Here is a 13,776-nt window from a genome sequence, read left to right on the forward strand (position 1 = left end):
CAGACAAGAAACAATCGTTGACCCAAATGGACTGCACGCACATGTAGGTTTATCTTATTTGAGTCGTAATCCACATGGGGATAGTGGGAAGTCATCAATACGTGCCCCAAGGAGCACAGCATGGAGACGGTAGTGCTCGACTGGAGCCATTGACACTGCGACATTTCTATTGATCACAGCCGAAGCTGCATTTCAATTCCAACTGCCATCTTCCTAGGGCTCACAGTTTAGATTGGCACCACAGGTTGACTGTGGCAATTAATTGAGCCACCAAGAGTGAGGTGGGACATGCGTTAATGTGGTGGTGGGCCAGAATCTGTGGGCATAAGCTGCGGCTCTAGGAGCTCTAATGAACGTTAAGTGAAAGGAAACAAATGCTCTCCAGTTTACAGCATGTCCATCTGGCACACTAAGTGGAAAGGCCGAGATTAAAAAGGATCTGCAATTGGTAATTATGGGACGCTGAAACACTTTTCCTTAAAGCAGCACTGACATCAAATTTACGTATGTCAAGATTTTTGCAACCACGAGTAGTTACCTACCCCCAGTAGCAATTCGCGACCGAAAATGCAACTGAGGTACGAATAGCTATCTGTTTTATTGATTTTATATCACCGGTTCAAAACGGCCGGCAAGCCTGCCATTTTTTCGCGATGGCAGCGCTTCCTCGCGGTCAACTCCAGACTGCGCCCCAGCTGACCACGTGTCCACAGAAAGGAATGACATGAGGATAAGCCACTCAACTAACATTTCGTCTGCTAGGCGCACACGTTCAGTCATGCCTTGTCACCAGCATCGCCGTCGTTGCCGTCAAGTGTCGACTAGCAGTGTGGAAGACGACATTCTGGAACTTGGAATCACCGCGATATGCGACGTCGCGAATCATTTTCGCTTCAACTCTTTGCAAAACAGTGATTCAAAGCTATGCGCCGTTCCAAGCAGCAACAAGGAGGTGCCTGGGGATGCACACTTGGGCCATGCTCGCTGACATGTCTCACTTAGCTCTATATTAGACAATTTTAGCATGCACGGCATTCCGGTATACGCAAAGGGGTCTATGGCATATCGGTGTAGCGAATGCACACCAGCGGAGAAATAGAATACGATAGGTTTCTACAATAACAATTCTTTGCCACGGCCGGGCTAGAGCGCACGCGCGCTTCTTTTCTTACGGCCTTCTCACCCGCCGCGAAAGCAATGGGAGAGTTTCTCGGTATGTTTCGCCGCCCATCGGCGGTAGGGGCGCTGCGACCCTGACCGTGCATCTCCTGCGCCGCGCACTCGGCACAAGAGCGTTGCTCGATGTGAAACCGCGGAATGGGGGTTCTCGACGGAGAGAGGGGAGGGGGATTATTCAGGAAGTCGGGGGTAGAGGGAGGATCGTCTCTTTAAAAAAAAAAACTAATGTTATCAGACGGCTCGCCGCATAATGTAGGTATATATGCATGTGCCTGTGGAGAATACAAGCTTAAACTCAGTAAAACTGCGGAAGAATCGGCTAACGAGGCATAATGCAGGAGGGTAGCGAATTGGGCGAGTTGGAAAATGCTCATGATGGTTAGCGCAAACGCAACACGGACGAAAAGAAGAAAAAACGACGACACAAGCGCTATCTAACAACTGAATGTTTACTGGAAAAATCACAAATATATATATATATATATATATATATCAGGGGCGTAGGCAGAAATTTTTTTCGGGGGGGGGGGGGGGGGGGGCACCTCCTTGATCTGTAGTGGGGACGAACAGGCAGATGTGGTCGAGTGTCATTTTCTGCTCTGTATGCTATGGCAAAAAAAATTTCGGGAGGGGCACAGGCCCGGTGTGCCCTAACGTGGCTACGCCCCTGATATATATATATATAAAAGAAAGAGAAAAAACAACAAACCCGCACATGCGCCAAAGATAATTGACAGATAAAAACGTGTATGCTAACAAAACTGCCTTTTCCAGGAAAGACACTTCCTCATCAATCAAAGCGATAGAAGGGCAGCTCACGCAGTTCTCTTTCTTAGACATGTATATTTGTGATTTTTCCAATAAATATTCGGTTGTTAGATAGCGCTTGTGTCGTCGTTTTTTCTTCTTTACGTCCGTGTTGCGTTTGCGCTAACCATCATGAGGCATAACGCAGGAGGCATGAAGCACTGGCAACGATCAGAGAGAGAGAGATAAACAACGGTGCACCTGTTCTGCAAGCAGCGAGCATCAAATACCTTTGGCCCTTGGTCTCGTTGGACAACGAGGCCGCAATTAAGAGAGGTCGCTTACATAAATGACGAGCACGCCTTCCCCTTGCTAGCTATTTTCTATTTCTTTATTTTTCCAAATATATTTGGAGTGGTTTTCAGGGCTAAAGGCTGCAGTCTGCAGCTTGACAGCTCTTTGAAACACGTACGTGAGTTGTATCTCTAAGGGTTGAAAATAACTGCGTATAGGGAGAAAGAAAGTAAAAAAACAAGAGAGGACTCTTGCTGCTGAATAACCCCTTCGGACGGCACGCTCCGATAGTGGTGGTGTGCATTGTCAAGGTGTTAACACCACCTGGAAACATTAATTGCGGGGACCCCGAGCTCTTTCGCGTTCCTTTTGTTAGCGTCAGGATGGCTGGGCCGTAAAATAAGACAATAAAAAACGCAACGCACGACACACAGTTAAAAGGGAAAAAGAAGTTTACATTTAATTCTCAACAACTTGGTTACAACGGAAAACTCATAACACAAAGTCGCATACACATATTCGCTCAAATCGCACTACTAACAACGCACAACCACTCTCGCACCGCTCAAACGCACAACCGCTCAAATCGCTCGCACTTTTCAGACTCTCCTCGTCGCTTATTATTATTACAGACCTCGGATGTGACTCTTGCGCTGCGCTGCTGACGACCAACAACAGGCAGCATCAGCTGTACAAGCTACTGCGAGCACAAGACAGGAACGAACTACACTACCCGAGGCCTGAGTTTCTAGCTCTTTTGGTCAAGATAGTGGTCTTTTTTCGATAAGGCCTCTGAACACCTGCCACGCAGGAATGTGCTAGAAGTTTTGGAAACAGCAGTCCAGCCCTAATTGCAACGCGCTCCCATCTTAAGCTGCCCTGAAGGCATTGACGACAGCCACTCCCGACGATCCGCTGATCTCATAGCCGAAAAATTCCGAAGATTTTTCCTCGTCAATCACTTAAACCAACTGACTGACGCAAACGACAAGCCTTCTACCTACGCACACAAGCCGACTAGGTAGCATTTTAGGTTGTGAACGAGACATTTGTGAAGTCCGGAAAAGTTTTCACTTGAAAGGGTTCAACTATTTGCGATTGCTTACGACCAATAAATATTTATTTCTAAACCTCAGAATGTCTACACGTTTGATGGCGGAGAGCTGTACTCCCGGCTCTTGCATTTATACGTTCTTCGATAAGCTTAAGCTCGATGCACGTTGCGCATATAAGTCAAAATAAACCATTTGTGCGTCTTCAACGATTAGGCAACTTGTTTTTCAACGCGCGGTGAGTGAAGAAGCGCGCCCGAGCTCATGTGCCGGCGTTGCGCGCGCTGCACGGAGCGGCGGAGGAGGGTCAGGGTCGCAGCGCCCCCCTCAAAGCAGCGGCGAGAGGCATGTACTACACCCGATGCGCAGGCCGTAAGAAGCGAGCGCGCGCGTGCAGTCTAGCCCGGCCGTGTCTTTGCTTGCCAGGTTCTTCCTTGCGCCGCCAGATGGCCCCATCTATCCGGCCTCTCAATGTTATGGCTGCAGTAACCCGGTATTACGCTAGCGTAAGGAAGTCCACAAACGAACTAAAATTCATTATTAACGCTACATGCGTGTTACTTGTTAGCCATGATATTTATCTATACGCTACTACACTTTGATAACTTGTGGTCGTGTTGGCGTGTACTGTACGTGTAATGAAATGACACACTCATTCAGCTTTTCCATGCTTCCACAGCTCACGATGGTTTCCCGACATGCTGACTGACGAACACACGTCAAATCATGCTCTTTCCTTTCGCCTGTCTTGGCGGTTTGTGTCTTGTCATCATTCAAAGTGGCGCGACGAAGATCAAGCATGAAGAATGAGAAACTTTCCAGGCGTCAGCGCCATGACAAAAACACTCGGTTCGTCGACGTCATTGCTACTAGCGCATCGTCACTCAGGATGGTATGCGCCCCACCAAACATGTCACAGTAGTGTCGATGTCGATGTCGCAGGGAGCTGAAAGCCCCTTTGAGCTTTCATACGCTCTTTGCCCTCGAAATAAAATAACTTCCAGGTGACGGACGCCACTCAAATTTGGTCAAAAATACTTATGCATACCGAACAATCGAATGAAGGACACATCTCAAGCCTGAAATTTTATGTCAGAACCCCAACTAAGCATCATGTCAAAAGAAGGCACGATGCCTTTTTATCAAATTGTTTCCCGGAAATTAAAAAAAAAACTAAAGAGTTAGCTGTAACATCAATAGCAGATGGCTACCCTGCTACAAAACAGACTATGTGTCTGCCAGGGGCGAAACAGTTTCAGGGTCACTGGCAGGGGGTGATCTCTCCCCAATCCGAAGCACGCAATAATACGACCAACACTGACTAGACTAAAGTCTGCCAACAGATAAAATAGTAGGCCACAATTATAAATTGATACACTCTTATTTACAAAAGGCAATACATGTCAATGTACCTTAACACCAGAATCCGATGAAAGCACGGTGACATTGATGAAGTTTGCATGGCTTTGACCAAATTGGTTCAAGAGGCCAATACAAGCTGCGGAACTGAGGAACTGACCCTTCTTCTCAAGTCCAGTGCCTGGAAAATGAACAAAAGACATCAAAAGACATCGAGAGATGAACAAAAGACATTGAAAGTGTGAAAAGTACACCCACAAACAATACAGATGTATCACTGCAGCTTGCACACTCCTCAAGATTTGCTACCCAAAATGAAACCATCTTTAATTAGGAAGCTCACCTTTTGTAGTCAGCTCAACCTGTAGTCCAGATGCCAGAGATCCCACCAGACCAGCGGCAATTTTCCCCAGAGCGATGCAGAGATCTGCCCAGGGCTTGTTCTCGGGAACTTGTGTTTGGGACAGTGATGGTGCATTCACCTGAGTTACCATTTAATAAAATACAAAAGTTTTGCAATCATGCACACAGTACTTTGGGACATATGCATTATCGTTCGTACACTGTATTACTACCTTTTGAAAGGAATAGTTTTTAAGAGCAGAGCTGTTTAAGCCAGCCGTATAAACTTTGGTATCCACAGGAAACCACAGGTGGGTATGTGCCACAGGAATTGGGCAAGCCCCACTGCCGAGTACAGCGGGTGCGAGCGTTAAACGAAAACTCGGCTCGGCAAAGTGGAGCACGTGAAACACGTGAAAGAGAGAGAGAAAGAAAGAGGAAAAAAGAGAAACAAAGGGAATAAAGACACAAAAAGATAGAAAGACAAGGGGACAAAGAAAGGAGCAGAGAGGGAAAGAAAGGGAAGAAAGAGAAATAAAGATAGAAAGAGCAAAAAGGAAAACGAAATAGCGAGAGAAAGAAAGAGAAAGCAACAGGTACAAAAAACAGAGAAAGACAAAGAAAAAAAAATAGAGAAACAAGGAAGGCCACCAGCTGCCCTCTGCCTTCAGGCTTGCAACACTAGTGTGAAGCTGCCATAATTTGTTTCATTGAAATATCATTGTTAACATTTAGTAGCTCGGCACAATAAGTGGGCAACATATTTAAAAATTTTGTACTGCTGCTGCAGATTCTGTAGCATGAGAGATGTCGTCATTAATTCTCATATCTAAGCGAGCACGAGACATTAACCATTGCTTCTTTTTCGAGACACAAATACACCCAATGAAGGGTTAGATTCATAACACATATTTTCAGCCCACTGTGGCTCTTCACTGTCACTTTACTATTCTTCACAATCGTGCATTACCTCTCTATCAGTAATCACACACAGAAGTTGGTAAAACACACAGGACAGCACTTAACAACCAGAAACTATTATTAAAGACAAAGAACAGATGTCATACATCGCCCATATAGAGAGTGCACATCCCTTAAATTCCCAATAACTCAATCACTGCAAACAACAGTCACAAGGTGTTTACTTACAGTTCTATTTCTTAGCTTGTTTTCTTTTAGTTGCTGCACGCTCTTCTTGCATGTTGCATAAAAGAGCATGGTGTCTTGCTCCTAAGGCTGCTACCTCTTAGCTTCTGCCTCTTTGGCTTTGGTCAATTAATGATAAAACTAAGGCTCCAACTTTCCGCCACCTGATCTGACTGCGAGTGTAATTATTATTATACAGTCGAACCCCTTTATAAAAGACATGCACCGGGGAGCAATTCTTGTCCCTTTTATAAGCTGTCTCTTATAAGCAGGGTACTACCATGTTCTCATTTTTTTATCAACCTCTATTTCGATGTAGGCACACTGGTGTCTCTTATGCCAGATTGTCTCAGTGCCTTTTATAAAGGTGTTTAACTGACCTATTATTAGTGGTGCTGTTGTTGTTTTGTTTGATGGCACGCTCCATTCATAGTGTGTTCGGAGGCAAAGCTCTCACTAACTTTACTTTTTTTTTAATGCTCATCCCTGGCTTCACACCTACTGTTATGCCTGAAGCCTTCTAGCCTCTGATTCGTTCTGTGCAGCCCAGGGAACTTGCCCTTCCTGGGACGGACATCTGCTGCAGACTCTCTAGGAACATCATCTCATCTTTTACTGCGAATATGCCTTACAAAATGCTTAATCTCTGTAAAAGACTATCATGGAGTAGCAGTTAAGCTGCTCGGGAAGTACCAATTTGTATCCCCATGCCACATGCAATTTTCGTACGATCTGTGAGGATCGTTAGGAATTCTTGCCAAAAGACAAACATGTTCAACCTATTACCTAGCTCGTAACTGCCATTCATAGAAAAGAAAGAAGAAAAAAAAAAGGATTCGTAACGTGGTGCAAGACCTGGTGCAAATAGCAGCTCTTACCACTCCTGGAACAGACTGTCCTTTAGAGAGGGCAACAAACTGCTCGGCAATCTCCTGAGCCACACGCAGTTGGGCCTCCTTTGTGTTGGCACCCAAGTGAGGGGTGCAGACAACCTTGGGGTGCTCAATGAGCTTGGTGTTCTTGGGAGGCTCCTGCAAACGTAAGTAAGAAGATCGTGAGGTAACAAAGGCAACAGGAAAAAACAACTAAACTTGTTGCTTTTTGTACTTTAGCTCCGACAACTAAGGAGTATTCTGAACTACAGTCGACTCCCGATAATTCGAAGTCGCTTAATTGGAATTATCGGTTAATTGGAAGTGGAGTGGGGGTCCCGTCAGTTTTGCATGCAGTTCAACAGGAAGAAATTCTCGGTAATTGGAAGCTAGAGGTCTGAAATTTCGGTTAATTCGAATTTACTTTCAATCGAATTCTCGGAGGAAATCGTAATGTTTGTTAAATTTCCTATTGTTGAAGTGCTAAACAACAATGCGTGTGCGACCGGCACCCAAGGGCATCGCAGTTGACCACAGCGCCGCAGCTCAAAGCGTCAGCTGATGGCATCGCAGTTGCATGCAGCGCCCCAGATCACGAAGCGGCTGCTCCGGCGGTTCCGGTTCCGGGCCTCATTGTTGATCTCGTTACGGTCGTGTGCGGACTCAGCGTTTCCACGTGCGACGAAGCTCCACGTGCATTTACTATGGCAACTCGCGGGCCTTATCGGACGCTTGACTTGGCGACGAAAGTCAAAATTTTGAAAGTTGAACAAGGAGGCACCGCCAAGCAAGATATTGCGCGGAAATACGGCATCAAGCCTAATACCCTGTCTAACATCCTGAAGAACAAGCGCTCGGTACTGGACGCATTAGAAAATGACCAGTTCAAGATGTCTTGCAAGAGAATGCGCACCAGCGCCCACCCGGAGTTAGAGCAAGCGCTGCTCATCTGGATTCGGGAGGCTCGAAGCAACAGACTTCCTCTCAGCGGCGATATCGTTGCAGCGAAAGCGTCATCGCTTGCGATTATGCTAGGCATCGAGAACTTTGCTTCGTCCGATGGGTGGCTCACACGGTTCAAGCAACACCACGACATGGTGTTTAAAAGCGTGAACGGGGAAAGGACTGCCGTCAACGCTGCAACATGTGCTACGTGGAGGGAAAATCAGCTTCGCAAATACTTGGGAGAATATCGGCCGGAAGATATCTTCAATGCCGACGAGACAGCACTTTTTTACAGAATGTTGCCCGAGAAGACGCTGACCTTTAAGGACGATGACTGTGCTGGAGGGAAGCGTAGCAAAGAAAGAGTGTCGGTGCTGATGGCGGCGAACATGACGGGCACTGAGCGATGTCGCCTGCTTGTGATAGGCAAAGCTGCTAAGCCTAGATGTTTCAAGGGCGTGAAAACGCTGCCTGTCGACTACGCGTCTAACAGGAAAGCGTGGATGACCGCAGACCTATTCAAGGATTGACTGACAAAATTGGATCGCAAGTTCGCGTTATCTAAACGCAATGTATTGCTCCTTGTGGACCAATGCAGTGCACACATGAATGTGCCTCCCTTGAGTGCAATACGTGTCGCCTACCTGCCAGCGAACACCATCGGTGTTACAACCACTGGACCAGGGGATCATCAAAAACGTGAAAGTACTGTACAGGAAGCATCTTCTTGAGCGGATGCTGTTGTGTATGGACAATGCATGTCAGTATGAGGTGAGCCTTCTCAGTGCTATCCATATGCTGGCGCGAGCGTGGGGTCGCATAAAGGATGAAACCATTGCGAACTGCTTTAGGGCGTGCGGCTTCATTCCAAGTGGTGCAGATGATGACGCGTCTTGTACAGTGGGGGAAGAAGACACAAGTGAGCTTGACGTCGACGGTCTCCTGCCAGCTCTCGGCAACGTCCCTTTCGAGGAGTACGTTGCCACTGACAGTTCGGTAGAAACGTGCGGTGCACTGTCGGACGCTGAGATCGTGGAGATGGTTCTGCCCAGCGAGCCTAGTCGCGAAACTGAGGTTGACGACGACGACGCCGCAAGTGAGCCACTACCACGGGCTGCTGATGTAGCCGCAGGCCTTGCCCTCACGCAGCGGTTTTTCACTGCTGAGAGCAACGCCGAGGAAGCACTCAGGCACATATACAGCCTGCAGGTCTTGCTTTCTGCTGCAAGATTCAGCAAACAGAAGCAAACGGCAATCACAGATTTTTTCTCATAAACTGCTTTGAAATAAATGTATTTTTCGTTCATTGTGGTTAATTGGAATTCCGCTTAATTCGAAGTTTTTCGCGGTCCCCGTGAACTTCGTATTAACGAGAGTCGACTGTATAGAATTTACCATAAGCCAAACTTTTCAAATAGCGCAGACACTTACTAATAACGGTGTCTGCAGTGTTTGTGGGCGATATTAACTCTTTGAGGGTTTTTGCTGTACATGTACGGTGGCCGTTTTCTGTCCCGCAATGTCTTTGCCATACGGGTACGTTTTCGACCCTCTGTTTGAAATTTCGCACCTTAATGACAATGTAGGGTCATTAGGAGGTGCTGCCACCTCCTAGGAGCATCAGAAATGATTGTGCTACCTTCTTCAGGACATAAACAGAACTTATTTCTAGCTTCAGTGCGTCATGCGATCTGCAGCAACGCCGATGGGCAGCGCCCTTTCGTGGTTTCGGTTGCGTATCACAACGGAGGCACGCGAAACTTGATTTTTATCTTTATCGGCATTCCCTTGCACGGACGGCGGAAGTTGATTTCCATCTTTATTGGTGCTGCTCTTAATCTTGTTCATCAGCTAAGTTCACGGGGTGTTCTCGCTCTCCTTGTTTCAATGAATACGACGCTCTGAAATACTACGGCGCATTTTGCAGTTCCAAGTGGTGCTGACACCAAAGTACTGTTCCCAATTTTTTTTACAATTTTTTCCTGACTCTAAACATTTCTTACATTGAAAATCCACAATAAAGTAATTTGACCATCTGGGCAAGTTTTTTTCAAAAAATTTCGACACTCAAAGGGTTAATTTCTACATTAGAAGTAGCTTCATGCTGGTTTCTTAAGTCAATGCTTTTGGTCAATCAAAGTTGTAGTAAGCATCAGGGGCGTAGCCAGCAATTTTTTCGGGGGGGGGGGGGGGGGGGGGGTCAACCATACTTTATGTATGTTTACATGCGGGGGAAGGGGGGAGGTTTTAACCCCCCACCCCCTCCTCCTGGCTACGCCAGTGGTAAGTAGTAAGAAAGCTAGGCTCTGCATTCAGTCAGCTTAACCTATTGTAAGAGCATTTAGGTGAGCATTGTGTGGAAGGCCTTACTTCAACGAAGACATCCAGCCCAGCGCCGCCACAATGACCAGACTCCAAGGCAGCCAGGAGGTCATCCTCATTGACAATGCCACCTCTGGCAACATTCACGATCTTCACACCTTTCTTGCACTTCTGCAAGCTAGCCTTGCCAATGAGATCTGCAGTAAAAGGAAAATGCATGCTTGGAACAAGGTGCTCGTTTCAAAAGCCGCCAACACCACTTTACTACTCTCGCTTCCTTTGAAAGATACAAGCAGACTAAATTTCATTTTGACACAACTATTTTATGCGCACATTCAGTAACATACACGAAGACATTGCATGTTGTTTACCCTCTGTGGTGCATTTCATGTGCCTTATATAACTTATATAACTTATATATAACTTATATGCCTGTGACTTAACAGATGCTGTGTTGCCACTGAGATTGAATCCTGTTCCTCGACATGTATTTTGTTTGTCAGACCACTACTAGCATCTCACAATGGCTGTTCCGGATTACACTGGCATTTGTGGATTTTCAAGTGTTCCGCATAAAAAAGCAAACCATATGCATGAATGGATATTAAGGTTTGCATTGGAGCCAGTTGGAATAGCATAAATGTAGATATAATGCAGTACTGCAAGATTAAAACAGACACAGCGTGAGACAACCATAGATGATAATGTGCTTCTATCAGCAGATTTATATCAACACCCCCTATGTGTTTTGCAATGAAATCATTTGACACAAGTGCCTCACTCTTTGTGTTTGTTTCACATTCAGTCTGCTGGGGCCCTGGAACACTTTTCCAAGCAAGCGTCGAATGGCTTCAATAAAGAGCTTATTGCCTCGTGAATCAACTGCCACAAAAATTTTTAGAATCCGCCAAGTATGAGCAGAGTTACACAGATTTCTCACGCGCTTCAAGCTCTTTCTCACTCCTTTCAAACTAGTAAGCATGCTGAAAGCTACGCAGGGAGGGAGATGACAAGGGGGCAATAAGATGCGTCCCTTCGTCGGCATGCGTCATGACCTTGAGCACTTTGTTTTCTTTTTTTTCTTCAAATGGGTGGCTTACTTTCAATGTGATCGCAAGCGTGCGCACAGGCACGTGGCGGCATTTCACGGCTGCCACAGTAACTATGCAGCTCACGATGCTCAAATCGGCCAATGGCCGTGGACTTTGTGTTTATGGCACGGTCATTCGGGTGCACGGCATTATTTGTTGAGAGAAGAGGGAATGATTTCTAGCTGACTTTGAGAATTGTAAATTTAAGGCCGAGTGCTGCGCTATAATGTTTGGCTCGCATGTTCTCAGAAGCCTCGCCTACCGATCGGCAGCGTTTTCTGACCATGCTGAAAAAGTGTTTCAGGGCCCCTTTAAACTTCTCAGTGCTATATTATAGCTAAAAGATAAATTTTTGCACTCACATCTGCAGCATGCTTTGTTCAACCTTACGTCCTTTCTCCCAAGCAGGCCACATTACTCACCCTTAGTTTGTGGAATGAGAGGTGTGTGGACAGTTATGTAGTCAGCCTGGGGCCAGATTTCGTCAAGACTTAGGCTCTCCACTCCGAACTCTCTGGAGACTTCCTTGGGCACAATGGGGTCAAAACCAATGGTCTGAAAGAAATTAGATGAAGACACGGTCACTTAAACGGCTAAAATAAGGACCACGATAAATGCGATAACATCTCTGACACTGTTTTTTCTTTTTTCCACTTTACAACTTGACTTTTCAAAAACTTAGCTGCATTCTCTAATCCACAAACCATGTCCACAAATGAAAGTCATGAGCTAACACGGTAAGAAAGCTCAATGGGTTCGATTAACTTGTGCATCGAAATGCAATTCAAGCCAAGGGTAAAAAAAAGAACTAATCTGTGTGCTTCTTTTCGTTTTCTGTCCCGTCTCGCCGCGCTGTTTTACGCTCAGTATGTACCAACTGGCCCGCCAACAATCAGTGTTGCAACTACGGGGAGATTTCGGTGCGAAATTTAAAAATGAACCTTTGAACTTTATTTTCTCCTCTATTAATGTCATTTGGCTTTGGGACTTACGCTCAAGATTAAAAGAATATATGTGGAGAAGTGTAATGAACTTAAAAACAAGTAAAAAAAATTAGAAAAGCATTACGCATAAAGTTCACGTGTTTAGAAGATAAGGTACTAAGGTAAGATAAAGCATGTGCAGGCATTTAGGAAGGTCGCACCATTACGCACTGCTTTGTTGGCTGAATAACTTATCTTGTTTAAAAACAAACAAACGAGCAGGAGCCCTGATGCGGTATTGCAACTTCGTGAAAAGCGTTGTTCTCGTATGTTACAAATATGTTCAATCACAGACAAGACTGAGCAGCTGTAAACATCTGTATCACTGTTCATGCGAAGCAACTAACTGTAGATAACATGAACATACCACACAAGCGCAAAAATCCACCAGTGACGCTTGTGTGACCAATGCTCGCAACTACAAGTCAGCACTTTTTAAGGAACCAAATAAGCTTGTCCCCGCATTGGTGTGTAACCGCTGCAGGAATGAAAAGAGTGAACTTGCACCTCCACATATTTATAACGGCACTTTGCGTTTGTCATGTACAAAAATGACAGGGCACTTTTGTGGACTGCAGTGAACACCTTTCTATTTCTGACAAAGCAAGTTGCTAGACTGAGTACATGTACAGCACGTTTGGTTCTGTTATCAATTTGTGCATTATTATACGTGTCGAAATACCTTATAAAAACTTCTGTTTGCACTCGAAATTATAAAGCATAGGAAACACACCAGCTGTTTGTCACTGCACGGTCCTGTAAAACGTGCAGTGCGTATGTGAGGAAAAAATAAAAATAAAGTAACAAGTCCAAAATAATATGCTTGCCTTCATTCCAAATGACTGCATCCTCAATGCCACTTCCTTGCCGATTCTTCCAAGTCCAATGATAGCAAGTGTCTTCCCGTACAGCTCATTACCCATAAATGTTTTTCTGTCCCACTTGCCTCCTTTGAGAGACATTGTGGCAGCCGGAATTTCTCTAATTTTAGAGTCAAGAGAAAGAAAACAAGAAGAAAAAACACACAAATGAAAATTTTACCAATGAGAGATGCAACACACAAGCAAAATTTTATGATTTGAATGACTTGCCAAGTGACATTGGTTGCGCAGTGCAAGTATTAAAAAAAAAAAAAAGGCAGGACCCATATGACTGTAGACTAAGAACTGTGCTCATGCAAAGCATTGCAAGAGCAATATTCTTAGAAAAATAATACGTGGGTGTAAATGGTGTTTGACACATTCCAGAATTTCCCTGAAGTTCTGCACTATGAAAAAAAAAAAAGAATCGAAGCCTCCTTCGCAAGGTGAAGCTTACCTTGAGAGAGTGATGATCATGGCACATGTCAGTTCAGCTGCACTGAGCGTATTTCCACCAGGGGCACTGCAACAAAGCCATCAGACTTCAGTGGCTCTCTCAGCTACCTTTGTTTGATATGGTTACC

At 45.4% G+C, this 13,776-nt stretch overlaps 3 protein-coding genes across 21 annotated transcripts in view; all 3 read right to left on the reverse strand.

The window, feature by feature from the left end:
• Positions 1–13,776, reverse strand: part of LOC119387197 (D-3-phosphoglycerate dehydrogenase) — a 98,996-nt gene that overhangs the window by 83,651 nt on the left and 1,569 nt on the right. The window contains exons 3-9 of one of the 2 annotated variants that reach the window (XM_037654512.2): positions 13,650–13,715; positions 13,160–13,313; positions 11,772–11,904; positions 10,307–10,455; positions 6,998–7,150; positions 4,975–5,113; positions 4,685–4,812 (exon numbers count right to left, since the gene is read on the reverse strand). The exons of the other annotated variant lie outside the window; for it this stretch is intronic. Coding sequence (XP_037510440.1) covers positions 4,685–4,812; positions 4,975–5,113; positions 6,998–7,150; positions 10,307–10,455; positions 11,772–11,904; positions 13,160–13,313; positions 13,650–13,715 — 922 coding nt within the window. The remainder of the gene's footprint in view (positions 1–4,684; positions 4,813–4,974; positions 5,114–6,997; positions 7,151–10,306; positions 10,456–11,771; positions 11,905–13,159; positions 13,314–13,649; positions 13,716–13,776) is intronic. 2 annotated transcript variants of the gene reach the window in all.
• Positions 1–13,776, reverse strand: part of LOC119387198 (pyridoxal phosphate phosphatase PHOSPHO2) — a 107,897-nt gene that overhangs the window by 68,805 nt on the left and 25,316 nt on the right. The window lies entirely within an intron of this gene.
• The window catches only part of LOC119387204 (partitioning defective 3 homolog), a 179,741-nt gene that overhangs the window by 41,542 nt on the left and 124,423 nt on the right, over positions 1–13,776 (reverse strand). The window lies entirely within an intron of this gene.

This window comes from Rhipicephalus sanguineus, chromosome 3 (assembly GCF_013339695.2).
Source record: "Rhipicephalus sanguineus isolate Rsan-2018 chromosome 3, BIME_Rsan_1.4, whole genome shotgun sequence".
Taxonomy (NCBI): Eukaryota; Metazoa; Arthropoda; class Arachnida; order Ixodida; family Ixodidae; genus Rhipicephalus; species Rhipicephalus sanguineus.